General features: G+C 44.2%; 1 protein-coding gene across 3 annotated transcripts in view; it reads left to right on the top strand.

The window, feature by feature from the left end:
• The first annotated feature begins 332 nt into the window (after positions 1 to 332).
• The window catches only part of sbf1 (SET binding factor 1), a 74,807-nt gene continuing 61,044 nt past the window's right edge, over positions 333 to 14,095 (top strand). For all 3 annotated transcript variants that reach the window (XM_069670932.1, XM_069670933.1, XM_069670931.1), the window contains exon 1: positions 333 to 519. In XM_069670932.1, the coding sequence (XP_069527033.1) occupies positions 465 to 519 (55 nt within the window). In that variant the 5' untranslated portion in view covers positions 333 to 464. The remainder of the gene's footprint in view (positions 520 to 14,095) is intronic.

Below are 14,095 nucleotides of genomic sequence, written 5' to 3'. Positions count from 1 at the left end.
ATAATAGATTCCTTTTTTTGTGATAAACAGTATCTTCTCCAAGCTAAGCTATGTTCTATATGGCCTGGCACCCCACTGAAATAATATTGCTCTTGGATGCATTTATTTGTGGGCCTTCTTAAGTTTAGGGTTCCTTCAGTCATCACCACCTTTTATTCGTGTCAAGCGACGGTTCTGTTGGGTTTATTATAGGTTTTGGTCAGACTTTTGGCCCCTGAGCTGGTTTGGCTCCTCACATGGGACATTCCTGCCGAGCAGCCCCTCCCTGAAGTCCCTCATTGCGCAGACTCGCGGCTCTCCGCTGTCAGGGCAAGGAAAGACTGACAGTATGGCGGCGGGGTGCAGCTGGAAGGATGCTACCGTCGCCCGTGATGTGTCTATCGCCGGTAGGACGTAAATGGAGTATTGACGACAAAAACAGAAGAGGATTTAACGAGAAAGGCTTGTCGCCGTGAGCTCCCAAGATGGCCAGGCTCGCCGACTACTTTTTGGTGGTCACTTACGACCTCGACAAGCGAGGTAGGTGCTTGAGTTTGCCTGCAATGCTAGCTCTAACGGCTGGAGGCGGGTAGGGAGGCGGGGACGGGCCGGGCCGCCATTCACAGCTGACCCAAGATAGGCGCTGTCAGCTGGGACTTAGCCGTCAACTCTGGGCCGAGGATGCACAGGCCTCACGGGATTAGTGTACTTAATGCTAGCTTGTCATCTGGTGTCGCGTATTGCTGGTGGTGTTAACACACTGAACGCCCATCTCTATTACAATGCCTAACTTCCGGTCATGTTTTAGCAGTAGCAAAACAAACTATGTCACTCTGTTGACAGCAAACTTGGGCTAACTTTATCTGCTAAATGCTAACGTTAGCCGGGCTAGCTCTGAGGGGGGCTGGCTGCTTGGTCGGTTGTGACCTAAGACGGATTTATTCAGCCGTTTCACAATTTCAGCTGCATCCTCCTTAGTTGCCTCTCGCAAACAAATGTTGAAAGTGCAACCTCTGCCATTAAAATGTTGCATTTTTCACACTCAGTTAGATGGACAGAGGGTTGTCAGTGTTGTGGCTGCAGGGTCCCGAGCAGTTCACTTGGGACAGTCTGACCACGGTGCTGATTTCCGCTTTTAAGCTGGGCTTTTAAACTGGATATCGATGCTGGGATTGCTGATTGTTTTCCATGTCTGTGTTTTGTGTGGATTAACCCAGATTGCTTCGCCCCTCCCTGAGCCCCCTCGGACCGGAGCTCTGTTCCCCTTGTGTTGCTGGGACGGGGTTTGGACCGTTATCTGAGCCCCCCTCCCTTCGGCCTGAGCCTTGGCCTAGATCTGTGCAGTATAATGGCCCGTTTAATCATGAAATATTCAACCCGCATATCCGATGGAGGCATGCAGCTTGTAACGTGGTAGTGTTTTATTCAGAGTGGATTTTTACCTATGATTTATTCAGAGGAGGCAAATTGTAACATCACGATGCCTCTGCAGCTAAAGCAAGAAGAAAACTGGCTTTTAACTCAATGACTTGCATCACTTTTCTGATTGCACTTATTGCATCTTGTATTTTCTTCTTTCAGAGCAGAGGGGCGGTGAATACAGGATGTTATAACGTGGACACTGCAAACGCTGCAGAAACACTCCTTCCTGCCTGAATGCAATGCAGAGCAGAGCAAGCCTGTAAAAAGCATCTGGGAACCAGACATTAAAGCCACAATGGCTTTAATGGATCAAGGCTCCCATGCTTGTAAAACCAAACACTTAAGGGTGATGATGATTGTTGGCGTTGCCCCTCTGCTGTTGCCTCACTGTTTACTGTTACTTTACTAAAGTTTCTAGGTGGAGGCATGTTGTTGTGTTAAACATCTCCACTAGCTGCATTGGAGTTATTATTATAATCATCATCATCACCATCTTTATTAGATCTGACAGCCATCAGTAACTTCCTCAGTAAATCGACTGCAGTTAGATCAATATGCTTCTGCAAAGTCTCTGATGCTCTTCTTGTTTTGTCTGTTCTCAAACATCTTTGCCAAGCTTTAAAGAGAGATGGAGAGCATTTAAAGCTGGTGTTGGCAAACTTATGAGCAAGAGTAAGCTAGATTTGTGTGTATCCAACCAGAGAAATGTTAAAATCTCTAACCCCAAACACATGAACATGCTCTGCCTCACTTGCAGCATGTGCATTGAAACCAAGCAGTTGCCTAAGTATGTCTCGTACGTCGTTGTGAGCATTTATTCTTGTGCATTGGTGTGTCGGTGTCATTTGGCAAGTGCACTGCGAAAACCCTAGTTTGCGGCACGGCCCCTCAGCCATGTATTGTGTATGTGCATGTGTTGAGCTTTTTCTGACTGTACTTCAAGCAGTGCGGACTGAGAAGATCATGTTGAAGTGGGAGCATGTGAAGGTTAAACAACAGTTACCTTTACTAAAACACCGACAATATACTCCCACAATATGCCTATCAATATTAAAACTGGTAGTTATGATTCAATTTCAGGCTGTAGCAGCTAGCTTCAAGCTAGCATCCAGCACAGTGTATCCGGTGAAAAGTAGCTTACATCTGTTGCAGTTTGTGTTGTCACATTTCTTGGGAGGTGACACCAGCTATTTTCCCTTTTTATGAGCATTCAATTTAGTGATTGCTGTCAGGATGTGAGCAGAACTTTCGCCAAAATATATTTCCTACCCTTGCTTTAATATTTAATTTGTGGATATTCCTTGTGAAATGCTCACCAATCAATAATGTCTTAAACAGATGTCAGGGGCCGGGGTTTAATTTCTGATGTCCCAGATTTACAAAGTTTCGTGCATGTGTATGCAAAAAAATGTGGTTTTATTGAAACATTTCCAGCCTCTATGCTGTTAAATCACTGTAAGGAAAACACTAGAAACAAAGAATGAACGGTGCTCCTCGATTGTAGGAACACCAGGAATTTCGCAGCACAGTAGAGTTTCCTCTTGTGTCTAAATATTTCATGCATCCTGTGTGTGCGTGTGTGTGTGAGTGTGGGTGAGTGGTTGCTGTTTGTCACTCAGTCAGAGGAATGTTTTGCAAGCGTGGGCACTGACAGGTTTTCAGGGCTGACATCATCATTGCTCATCTTCCGTCACCAGCAGAAACCTGGTGGGTGTTTACAAACAGAACCTCCTGCAGGCAGAAATGTCTCTGTGCTTTTAGATGAATCGTTCCTGGTTCATTTTTTTGTAAAACCCAGTCACAATTTGCCTTGTCTAACCGGAGGGCATTCACTCCTTCAGTTTGTCTCTAAGGTGTCGGGTTGCTCCCATTGTGCTCAACCTAGATGCTGAGTTATACTATCAGTGGATCTAACTTAGAGCCAAGATGGCTGCTTGTGGGTTGGGAAGAGACCATAGTGGCTACTGGGGTGTGGTCCTCTTTTCGAGGGTCTCTTGAGAAACTCCACAGCATGTCACTGTGTTTTGACAGCGGTTCCTCCGCCGCGGCGAGGACCCAGCAGCTAAATGGATCCGCAGTGCGAGGCCCAAACAGGAAGCTGGGTAGAGGACCCGAGGGAGACTTATGTTTAGAACGAGAATCCAGATTGTCTCCCTGTGCATGTTTAAAAACCAAGAAAGGGGCGTGTGTGTGTGTGTGAATGTGTGAGGCGGCCTCATTGAAGACAGAGCAGACACACACACATGCATTCACACAAACAGATGCTAGCATACAGGCTCTATTGTGGCTCCATCTGTGAGCCTCTGGCGGTGCAGTTTGAGGGTGCTGGCTGGTCATTGCTACAACCGCCCGAAACAGAATGCAGGATTGTTTTTTTTCATGCTGGAGTGACAACCACACACACCCCTGCAGCCCGCAGTCAAGTTAGGACCATTCACAACATTAGAGGCCGGTGAGGACACAAAAGAGGTGCACACAGGGTAGACGGAGCATGCACGCGGGCTGTCGTGTCTACAAATCTCAGGGTGTTTGTTCTGATATTGTCAGGGAGTGTTGTCATTATTATAGAATAGTGGCTTGCTAACAATGTGTATGATTTGCTATGATACCTTGGCAAATAAAAGAAAGCAATTACAACCAACCCGAGCCTTGATAGAGTCACACCTCAGATTTCAGCTCCTGGATGTGTGAGATGTGTGAGATGTACGAGGGTTGAGTAATGTGAAGATATGCAGCGTGAAATCTATCAACCATCGACAGCTTTGGTAAAGGGTGGTAGTTCCTCCTGTAATATTTCTGAATGTATGAGTCAGCTGTTGGCAATTTCAAAAACAATCTGCTGTATTGATTCATGGCACTGTGATATTTTAATGCAGACAGTCGCCTCTGGTAATTTTAGGCAGGAACGCTTGTGTAATATTCCCCGAAAACACTATATCATGATCAGGGCTGCAACTAATGGTTATGCTATTTATATCCAGGTTAACTGAGTCATTGTTTAGCCTATAAACTGTAAAAAAAAAAAGGGTGCATCACAATTTCCAAGAGCCTGAAGTTAGGCTACGGCTTCCCACTCCTGCTTTTGTCCAACGAACTGTTGAACACCCAGAGATTTTCCACATACAAAATGACAACAAGCAGCTAATCCTCACATTTAAAAATCAGAAAATGTTTCACATTTTTGTTTAGAAATAACAGAAAATTTAATCAATCAATTAATCAATTTAAACTTGTATTACTTCTGATCAAGCACTCTTACTCTCTCCTCCGTTTAGCATCTGCCTCGCTAATCCGACAGTTACTGCACTTCAGCTTAGCAGTTAGCAAAGGCCTCTCTTCTCCTCTTTCCAGCTGAGTGTGTTAGATGTTTAGCTACTTGTCTGCCTCATTTAGAGACAATGGTAGATTTAATAAATTGAAGACCAGCTCAATGAAAACGATGTTTTAAGAGCTGTAAAATGCTCTGCTTGAAATAATGAATTGTGTCTGTATGTTTTTTCGGCAAATTACCTTTTTGTTATCTTGTTAAAAATCCTCCCAAGGTGTCTCCTCCTTCTCCCTCTTTGAAAATTCCTGAGTCCCCGCCCACTTTGCACCTTTCCAAAAGCCCCCTCCGTCGCGAAAACAAAACGCGTCCCATATTAAGTGGCAGCTTGTTGAAACTGAAGCTAGCTTGAAATGTAGTACTTAGTAGTCGTGACGTGTTTGAGTGGTTGCCATAGGTTGCACATAATGATATCCATACCGTCCATTAACGGGATTGGCTCCCTCGGTTTGTGATGTCTCAAACCTGCCAATCTGAAAACGTGTTGTTCAGCCTGTCCTTGGTACACTGCAGTTTAAAAGCAGACAGGCCCAGCCGTGGAGGTGACTGCTGATGTTGTCCCTGATATGCACATGAGAAACACCACATGGAGATGTTTACACTTGATTTTCGCTGGAGGGTGTCTTTATGTTATATCTGCCATGCAGGGAAGATGCTTATTCATAATTCGAAATGCAGCTCAGCACCACTAAAACTTAGTTGTTTGCTACTGCAGCTACCGAGCCCTCAGTAGCCATAATGGGCAAACCTAATGTTGCTTCGTCTAGCCATCTTGCAAAAGCTCCAGAGAAGCTAGGATGACATGACTTTCTAAGGAAGCATAGCCCTGGGCATGAGTTCACCATCAATCTGCTCACATTTCAATGCGACCATTGAACATTTTAAGCAGCACTACGAGATTTATGGTCGCACCCTCAAGCCCTGTTAAACCCAGAGGTCACCAAGCTGTCCTGTCGTAGGATAGATTCGGTCGTGCTGTTGAAAAGCAGACTGTTTCTGTAGTTTGAAGAAGGGCTTTCCGTTGTCGTGACAAAGCTTTGACTAATTCATGCAGAGCTCACAGGTGCGTTGAGTACTGAGACTGCAAGTGCCGGCCTGCATGTTGCTTCATAAAGCTCAGAGGGGAAATAGAAACCTCCGATTGAGAGCAGCATGAAGTGAGTGGAGGAGAGAGGAGTGTGTGTGATGCTGCCAGCAGTGCCTGCCTGTGGGCAGCCACTTCCTCCGTCGCTCCATCGCCGGGCTGCAGCCTTTCAGCCCTCCAGAAATAGCCGTCACAATCTGCCTTTCATAGGGGGACAGAGTGACGCTGGGTCAGGGCTGTGGTGCACTGACGCTTGTGTGTCTGTGTGTTGGCGTGAGCTGCTCTCCGCTCAGCCATTCAGATGGCTGCCTGAATGTTTGTGGCTGTCTCTGTGTGTTTGCTGCCTTTCCATGGCAACGTTTACCCCCTGTTGGCTGTCGCATATTGACCCGTTCGTGGCTAGCCATGATGCTAGTATTTTTTGCTATGAAGTTAGCAGTAGTTTTGTCCCTGACTAATAAGCAATAGCTTCAAAAGTGTTTTGCATAATTTTACTTTAAGACCAAAACTTCCCCCTGGTAAAAGTTCAGGGAGAATTTCAACAGCTCATAAAGGCAGGTAGACATGTGCTTTAGTAAGGCAGTACAACAAAAACATGAGTTTATAATTCATAATTGTGCTAATGCTAATGCTAAAGAACAGGAAACATATCTGCAGCCGTTACAGACAACTGCCATGGTCCTGTGGCCGGGGAGAGACCTCCCTCATATCAATGCTGTGATGTAGTAATAGTCCTTGTGTGTGTGTGGCTGTATTACAGCACTGTGTCTGCTGTGCTGAATACTTGTTATTCATGAGGAAGACGATTGGCCCCAGGGCCCCAACACTGCCCTCATTCCCTCATTCCTACAACACAGATACAGAGGACAGTGTGTGTTTGTGTGTGCATGTGTGTGTGTGCTGGGGGTAGGGATGCTGGTACAGACACATGCTTCTTTGCACACACAGGGCCTGTAGACCACTTCTGTCGGCAGGCACTTATTCTTCTGTCATAAACTTTATACTCACACACATTTTTCGTGTGTCTGTTGCTAAGTAAATGTGATCTGCACCTCGAGGGGCAACAAAGGGCTTGCTTTTTTCCCCTCATTCAGATTTAGATTTGGGCTACCCCCTAAAAGTCGACTATTCAAATCGTCAGAGGGGAAGCCCCAAGTCGACTTGCATTTTGTCTGTCCAATTTGTTTTTTATCAGATGTGTTATTGTGCACAGAGCCATAAAACGTTTAACGGCATGGCAGGCTTAAAATCAAACTCCTGGTAAGATTTTACTGGGAGCCGAATTATCCATAGAGGTCTCCTCTTCTCCGTAACAAAAAGACCTGGTGATTAAAACTGTTCCATACACTGAATAAAGCAGTTTCACATTAAAAATCATTGTTTCTCTAATGCTCTTTGGCGAGGCTTCCAGGGCGACGAGCTTAGCTGCAGCTACTTGAGCTCACTATCTGACTAAAATTCCTCATAAAGGTAAATTATACTGCAAAACAATGGTAACAAAACTATAAAAGGTGGCTGGAAATGTTTTAATATCCTTTTGATAGCTTGTGCTTCGACCAAAGTGATAAACATGCGTCTTAAATTTTCAGAGATTGGAGCAGCCCATATTTATAGACACACAGTTCAAGTAGTCATTGTGCGCATCCAGAGATTAAATACAGATAAAATCACATTCCCTGTTTCTAAATCTAAACATGGTGGTAGTTGTTTTGTGTGTGTGTGTGTGTGTGTGTGTGTTAGGGATACCCTGGTCCTTGGTGCTTTGATGGTTTCCCTGGAATTCGGAGAATGTCTCCGTCCCCTCTTCAGGACAAAGGCTGAGTCAGTGTTGCTCACAGTCGGCCTGCTGGTGCCCAAGGGAGCAATCGTTCAGATCCCAGAGGGGTGATTCCAGCGTGTCCGGACCACTTTGGATTTAAAGATAGGGGGTTGTGAGGATTAGAAGAGATGGTGGCGTGAGGATGGTTGGCTCCTGTCACTGTTTCATGCTGTAGACTGTAGGCTATACGCAGGGAAGTCACAGCTGCTATTATTGCCTGTTTTTCTTTCTTTACTGTTACTGCCATTAAAACTCCCACAAAAAACAAAGTGTGGCTACATAAGGCCTTGAAACACCAGGCTGACAGCCAGCTCTGGGCTATCATCGGGCAATCTGTGAACGTCTGGTGCACATTTTCTTTGCAGTGTGTCCCGCACTGATAGCACCTTGTCTGAGGCTTTCATCAGATTGAGTATGTTCAAGAGGTCAGTAAGAGATATTGCTCTGATTCAGCGGTGGAGTCAGTGCACGAGAAGATAAATGGAAGTGAGGAAGCAAGCGAACGACTAGTCAAAAGGACACACACAGAAGGCTCCTATGTTTTTATTCAACATTTTTATACACCACTATTTTAATGACGACATGGCTATCTGGAATTAAGCATTTATGCTTCACACAGCGCTGTTCTGCCCTGCTGGCTGGTCGTTTACACTGACACGGTTTCGCCTCTGTTACGACTCTGTTACTAACTTCATTGCCAGCTCAGAGGTGGAACGACAGGTCTTTGACATTAAAGACGAGGAGGATAATAACGCCTTAAACTGGCAGTGTAATAGCGCCTAGTGTATGGGATGTCGCAGTTGGTTGTCGTGTTTGTCGTGTGTTTAAGGCCCAGACAACATTAGGCGATGAAACCGTCTGCCTTTAACGACACTTATGTTGTCGGTTTGGTATGTCTGAAGATCTATGGAAAATTGTGTTCTGTAAAGGCCGCTTAAAACATATTTACTGATTAAACAACAATATTAGATCACCTTTAAAAAATGTGCTGCCTTTATATCAGCATGTTGTTGAAAAAGAGTCTGTTACAAAGCTTTAGCATAGATGTCTTATGTCTGACGCAGAACAATTAAGTTCTGTTTAGCTCTGCTTAGCTTAGTTAGTTTCTATACTCTTCTCTGTGGTGGCTTTATGCATGTGTAAGATCATGTCTGGCGTTAGAAGATTAAGTCTCATCTTTATTATAAGACGGTTTCCAGGTCAAATCTGTCCTCCAGAAAAAAGGGAAATCTGCATCGCAGACGCACACTGTGCTCGCTCTAATCTAGCCTGTGATTGGTTTAAATGTGCAGAGTAAAGGTCGGTTATTGGTCCAGACCTGGTTTGATGTCTTTATCACTGTACTGTATTTATGGCACGTCTTTGCCGCTCTCCCCTCCCCCCAGAAAGAGGCCTGTGTTGTTTAAAGATTGTGCAGATTATTGTTGAAGCTTTATATCATGCTGTTAGTGAGTGCCTGGTTGATTGTACAATTTAAACCTCTAACTTAGCTAGGGATGCACCGATACCACAAATACAAGTACAAGAACTTACATTTGGGTACTTGCCGATACCGAGTACCAATATGAGTACTTAATGATATCATTACAGTTCTCATAATGACTTTAAAAACATGTTTAATTTTCATCAGATGATCTTCACTTTCTGACTGTAACAAAGTAAATAGACAGAATGATGCAACTGCAACTGTTGCTGACATTTTAACACTCAACTTTGCTTCTCCGCCTACCTGCTTAACTTACAGGAGGCTAACGTCAAGTCGAGAATGAGTACGAGTACTTCAGTTCCGATACGCCCGATGCCTGATACTGGTATCGGTATCGGTGCATCCCTGAATTGAGCTTTTATTACGTGACAAAAAAACAAGCTTTCGGACTGTAAATTTTATGGCCGTTAAAAAGTTCCTCAGTCGGGGTTACATTATGCAACCTTCACAAATTAAATCCTACCAGTTTGGAGAATTTATTTTAATAAAGCCGAAGTCTGAACTGAATGCTGTCATAATTAAAGGCTGCAGGAGCACGAGGTTAATTATGCACAGCGAGGGATTAAATGCACTTCTTGTTCTGACTCATTAAGAGCACTGTAATGGATTAAATCACTCACACATTATCTCTTCTTGTTTCCCCCGCTGGTCATGTTGGACAAAAGACTTTGCAACATCAAAATATTCATCGATCTGTTCTACTTGTTTCTTTGCAAGCTGCATAGATGAGTAAATCGATCGATTATCGACGAAACACTTTTGATGCGGCATGTGAGCAGAATTAAGTGAGCGTCTGAAGTGGAAAGTTATGTTGTTTAATGCTGGTTAATTCTCTGTCAAATATGTGGGAAACTGGTATAATATGAATAAGTGGAGTCAGTGTCAATAGCAGTGTGAGCTTCTTTCATGCACAAAGGCCTTAATGGCAGAAAAGGGTTTAAAATGTGTCACTAAATCTGTGACTGTAGCTATACACCTGAATCTGAACGACAAACTGTCATTGGCAGAGACAGAAGGCCACACGTTTCATGACTCTTATTTAGTTCTCAGCTTTGAATTTAGTTTAAATAACTCTTAAGCATTACCGACGTGCTCCCTTGTTAAGCAAGGTCCTGCAGGGTTGAGGGTGAAATGCTCCCAGGATGGGATGCTTAGGATGGGATGATGATGCATCAGCCGGAGCCATGATTTGTTTACCTGACGCTTCTCTTTCGCTGTTTTGCATGCACAACTCTCAGCAGACATAGTCAGGATGTGAGATGGCTCACCCCTCAGCAACTCAGCTCAGGAAAATGATCTTATGTCCGCGCACAGCATGAAAAACATGAGCTAATGACAATTACATTTGTTGGCAACTCATTTTTATCATCGAATCTTGTTGACAAGGTCGACTGCATGCACAGGAGAAATATTGAGGACTATATATAGAGTGTGTGTTTAACCTGCAAAGTCTAGGAGCTGCACCTGTTGTTGTCTTAGCTGTAGCATGCTCGTCATCTTAGCCGGGTCCAGCTAAATGAGAAGCGATTGCTGTCAAACTGCGTGCACACATAGTTCAATGTCTTTAGAAACACTTCAAATACGTATTTGATGACAGCAAGAACGAGAGAAAAGTCCATAGCACTATTCCTTCTCCCAAAAGCGTCCAGGCAGCCGTAACTGCAAATTCAGACTGTGCCAAAGTAAGAAACATGTTTGTGTCAGATTTCACTTCTTTATTGTTGAGAAGAATGAAGCAGGCTGAGAAGATATAGTGTTTATTTTGGGGACTCAAAAAGGTCATAAAAAGTCAGATTTAGCCTAAACTTAGCCGCCTATCTCTCTTCATTGTTTTATAATCACTCAGGTTCCTGTTTGCTTGTGAGACATCATGCACACGTCTCTGTTTCTCTGCTGTTCGTTGCCCAAGTAACAAGATGACATTTCCGGGCCATGTGCGTGGGTGATTAATGTTGTGGTAGCAGAAAGAGTTTAGGGGTTAATTTGCAACTGAGCACAATCTGGCAATTGCATATAGTAGAAGTGATATAAGAGAAAAGAAGCGTGTGTGAGGGTTGTAATGTATCGCTGAGTGAAGACAAAGGCCTGAGTGCTAGAAGATAAGTTGTGATTGAGTGCATTAGCCCACAGCTATCACATTTCCTGTTGCAGTAATCTGGGGGAGCCCGCGGAAATGTTTGTGTGCATCTTGTTCTGGAGGAGCTGCTTGCATTAAGAACATACAGTATTTCCTGTTTCAGTGTGTGTCAATTACTGGGCTTATTAAGACAGCCACGTCATCTGTTCAACAGTTACAATCCACCTCTGAATCCTCGTCTTCTCTTGCTTTTTTAGGTAACATTCATAAATTCTTGGTGTGTGTTACAGCTGCACAACTGAAAGCGTTTTCTTACCAACACACTGACGTCCTCTGTAGCCTCCTGTCCAGACTGAACTTGATCTGTGACAGCATCATGTCAGCATGCAGGCCTTCCTCATCATGTGATTGTCATCCACTGATGATCCTGTGTACTGTCACTCTTGCCTGTCACTTCGTTTTGGCCCCTAGGCAATCTATGAATACTGGCGAACATGCATGTCTCACACAAAGCTTCCCATACACTAGAAGACTTTGAAAAGACTTAGACAGACTAAATTCTGACACTCTTTCACATCTGAAGACATTGTAGCTGGGTTCGACATAAGTAATGGCCCGATGGCCCGGAGCCAGTAACAGTTTTTCTGCCAATCGGTTGAGAGGGGCTTCAGTGCCATGAAGCAAACCAAGACTGACTGGAGGAGCAACCTGAGTGTTCTCATACTGACAAGGTTCCAGACATGGAGCACTTCAACGCTGTGCCAGCTGTAAACAGAGGGGTGTACTACGCAGTACGGATGGGGTCGAGTACTCGTTGCTGACGTCAGTATCTGAGTAACGTTACACTATTGCGCACCTGCTCATGCGTTGTTTTCGGCTCAAGTTGTTTAACTCAGTTAGCTTACATGCACCATGTCGGTCGTGACCAGGAATGTGATGTCTGGAAGTACTACGTGCTGTGCAAGATATGTGGTGTTAAACTTGTCTATCATAGAAATACCAGTTCGATGCTTAACCACACGCGCTTAAAGCACAAGGAGAAGCCAGCGGAGACAGACAACAGGCAGTCTGGCATCACATCATTTGCTAGCCCTGTTAGCACACGTTGTTGTGATGATACCTGAGCAGAGAAGATTAGCCTGCTCATAACAAACATGGTGACTGGAGATATGCTCCCATTGAGTGTTGTGGAAGGAGAAGGCCTCGGTGAGCTGATGGTGTTTGTTGAGCCGGAGCACAAGCCACCATCACGCCGGAGAACAGCTACGAGAGGGGAAAACATGTATGAGGAAAGCGTTAGTTTGTTCAGTAAGCCTATTCTTATTATCATCATCATTAAGTTGAACATATTCACAGCTCGTCATTGCATGAGGTTATTTCTACTATGACGACGTTGTTGATCTAGAGTTACGTGTGAAACAACACAGAACAGACGTCCATACCGTCCGCTACTGCTGTGATGTTTGACAACGAAATGTAACAACAACGTTAATTGAAGAGCCTGTTAAGGTTGTTCAATAAATACATTTGAAATTGCACTTAATTAATGAAAAAGTGTTGGATAGTAAAGTTCTCTTACAGGCATAGTCTACTATTTCCAGGCCGGGAGGTCCATGTCCGACGTATGTCAGAAGAGACAGCTCTCACCCAATATAAATGAAATCAAAAAATATTATTAGAATATTTAAAATGTTCTAAGAAGAAAACTCTTTGTTTGGTTGAATCATTACAACTTATATACAATTTAATAAATTAAATGAACAGTTCTGTGGAAAAGTTTTTTTTGGGCTGACTGCCGGGGTCAGCCCTACACATGGGTCTGTATGTGACTGAGTGAGTGAGTGAGTGACGGTACTTTCAGAGCCGTAGAGAGAGAGTTGCGACATCGCCTTGGTGGATCATGGAGCATATTAGACCTCCACTGACGCGACACTGTCTATATGGCTCTGGATACTTTGTTTGCTATGTAGGCGGAGCTGCTCCTCTGCCGCTCGTCTGCTGTCCTCAGTCCACAGCAGGCACCTGCCTTCAGACAGGTTGTCATCGGCCTCATAAGGACATTCATTGTAACACATTGCCCATAAAAGCGCACATTGACCTGATGCAATCAGCCACATGCTCGGGTTTGACCTAGTCTTGTTTCCCTTGGCCAGTAAAACTCTGATCTAGTGGGGGAAAAATGTTAAGTTGGACACTGCATTGTAGTCACCGTCTGAAAGGTTTTACAAAGATTAAGTATCTTGTAGTAGGGCTTGGGCGACTCGTCGACGTAACCGATCGATTTGTATAATGTGTGTTGCAAAAACAGGAGGGCTGAATGAAGAGCTGGAGCACAGTTAAGTTATGTGTGTGCAGAAACGGATCTCGTCACTCATTGCTGCTGGTCTCCTCGAATGAATCCGAGGTACGATGTCAAATATAAGCTTAACTTTCTCTCTGCTCCGCTCATATGACGGCATGATATTAGTGTCCCAGTGTTTGGTTTTACACGTTACGGCGTTGTGGAAGCAAAAGAAGCGAGGCGTAACAGACCTGTCTTGAACAGGCTGCATAAAAGGAGCTATGGTGTACAATAGAAAACAATTCAAGATGATAGACCAATATTCTATCAGGACCAAAATATGAAGCAGGTCTTTTTGTGTTGAGTGGACGTTGAGTCCTGCATATACTTAAGTCAGACTCAGTGCACAGAGTGACTAGAAAGTAGATATCCTCTGTTCTGTGAGCATTGGCATGTTTCCTAACTCTCAGTGTAAAGCAGGGCAAACTTGCGGGCAGCCACCTGTAGCTGCAGAAGTGAAAAGAGAAGTGAGAATAAATGAAGCTCCTGTTATTAGTCATCCAGGTTCGATAGGCAGGTTTGAGTTGAGTTAGATCTGAAGCAACTTAAACTGAAATGAGTT

Source organism: Semicossyphus pulcher, unplaced genomic scaffold (genome assembly GCF_022749685.1).
Source record: "Semicossyphus pulcher isolate SPU_LCO1_2020_fin unplaced genomic scaffold, fSemPul1.0.p SCAF_20, whole genome shotgun sequence".
Classification (NCBI taxonomy): domain Eukaryota; kingdom Metazoa; phylum Chordata; class Actinopteri; order Labriformes; family Labridae; genus Semicossyphus; species Semicossyphus pulcher.
The sequence above is the reverse complement of the archived record's forward strand: the minus strand, read 5'-3'. Positions and strand labels throughout refer to the sequence as shown.